Source organism: Fulmarus glacialis, unplaced genomic scaffold (genome assembly GCF_000690835.1).
Source record: "Fulmarus glacialis isolate BGI_N327 unplaced genomic scaffold, ASM69083v1 scaffold15776, whole genome shotgun sequence".
NCBI classification, from domain to species: Eukaryota; Metazoa; Chordata; class Aves; order Procellariiformes; family Procellariidae; genus Fulmarus; species Fulmarus glacialis.
Window position 1 is genome coordinate 4,150 of NW_009220153.1, and position 679 is coordinate 4,828.

Here is a 679-nt window from a genome sequence, read left to right on the forward strand (position 1 = left end):
CCCCGCCGTAGGCAGGGCTGGGCAGGGTGACCTTAATGTCCTGGGCGGCCTGGTGGAGGTGGGCCTGCAGGCTGGCATTTTGGGGGAGCCCCCCGTTCACTGGCACCCCCTCGGATGTGTAGTAGGGGAACAGCCCCAGCTCCTTGCTGTAGAAGAGGGTGATGTCCTGCCCGACGAAGGACTGCTGGTCGTTGGCCAACACGTCAAAGACCTCCAGGTTGAGGGTGACATTGTACTTCTTGGCGCAGCGCTCGGTGGGGATGTTCCAGATGGTGATGAAGGGGCGGTTGACGAGGACGGGGCCAGGCCCCCCGGCACAGGCCGAGGCAGGCAGGAGTAGCAGGAGGACCCAGCAGAGCCACCCTGATGCCATGGTGCTGGCAGGCGCAGGATGGGTCCCAGAGCTGCCTGGGGAGAGTCGAGACGGGCTGAGACCTGGGCAGACCTCAACGCTTTTATCCTCAGCCCAAGCCGGGGCCGGCATTAATCCACACCCCCGTTCCCGAGCGGTGCCAGTCACCCAGGGTCACCTCTCCCACCTCCTCATGTGAAGCCCTCAAAGTTATCAGCAGCCAGAGCCCAGCACGGTGGCCCCAGAGTGGGGACGGCAGCGTGCCAGCCCCAGTTAATGACTGGCGGCGGCAGGCCCGGCTGGGGAGGAATGCGCAGAGTCAACACC

General features: G+C 65.1%; 1 protein-coding gene across 1 annotated transcript in view; it reads right to left on the reverse strand.

Moving 5' to 3' along the window:
* The window catches only part of LOC104078858 (hyaluronidase-1-like), a gene marked incomplete at its 3' end in the record, with an annotated part of 1,524 nt that extends 1,151 nt beyond the window's left edge, over window positions 1-373 (reverse strand). The window contains exon 1 of the mRNA XM_009580669.1: window positions 14-373. Within this exon, the coding sequence (XP_009578964.1) occupies window positions 14-373 (360 nt within the window). The remainder of the gene's footprint in view (window positions 1-13) is intronic.
* Between the last annotated feature and the right edge of the window lie 306 nt (window positions 374-679).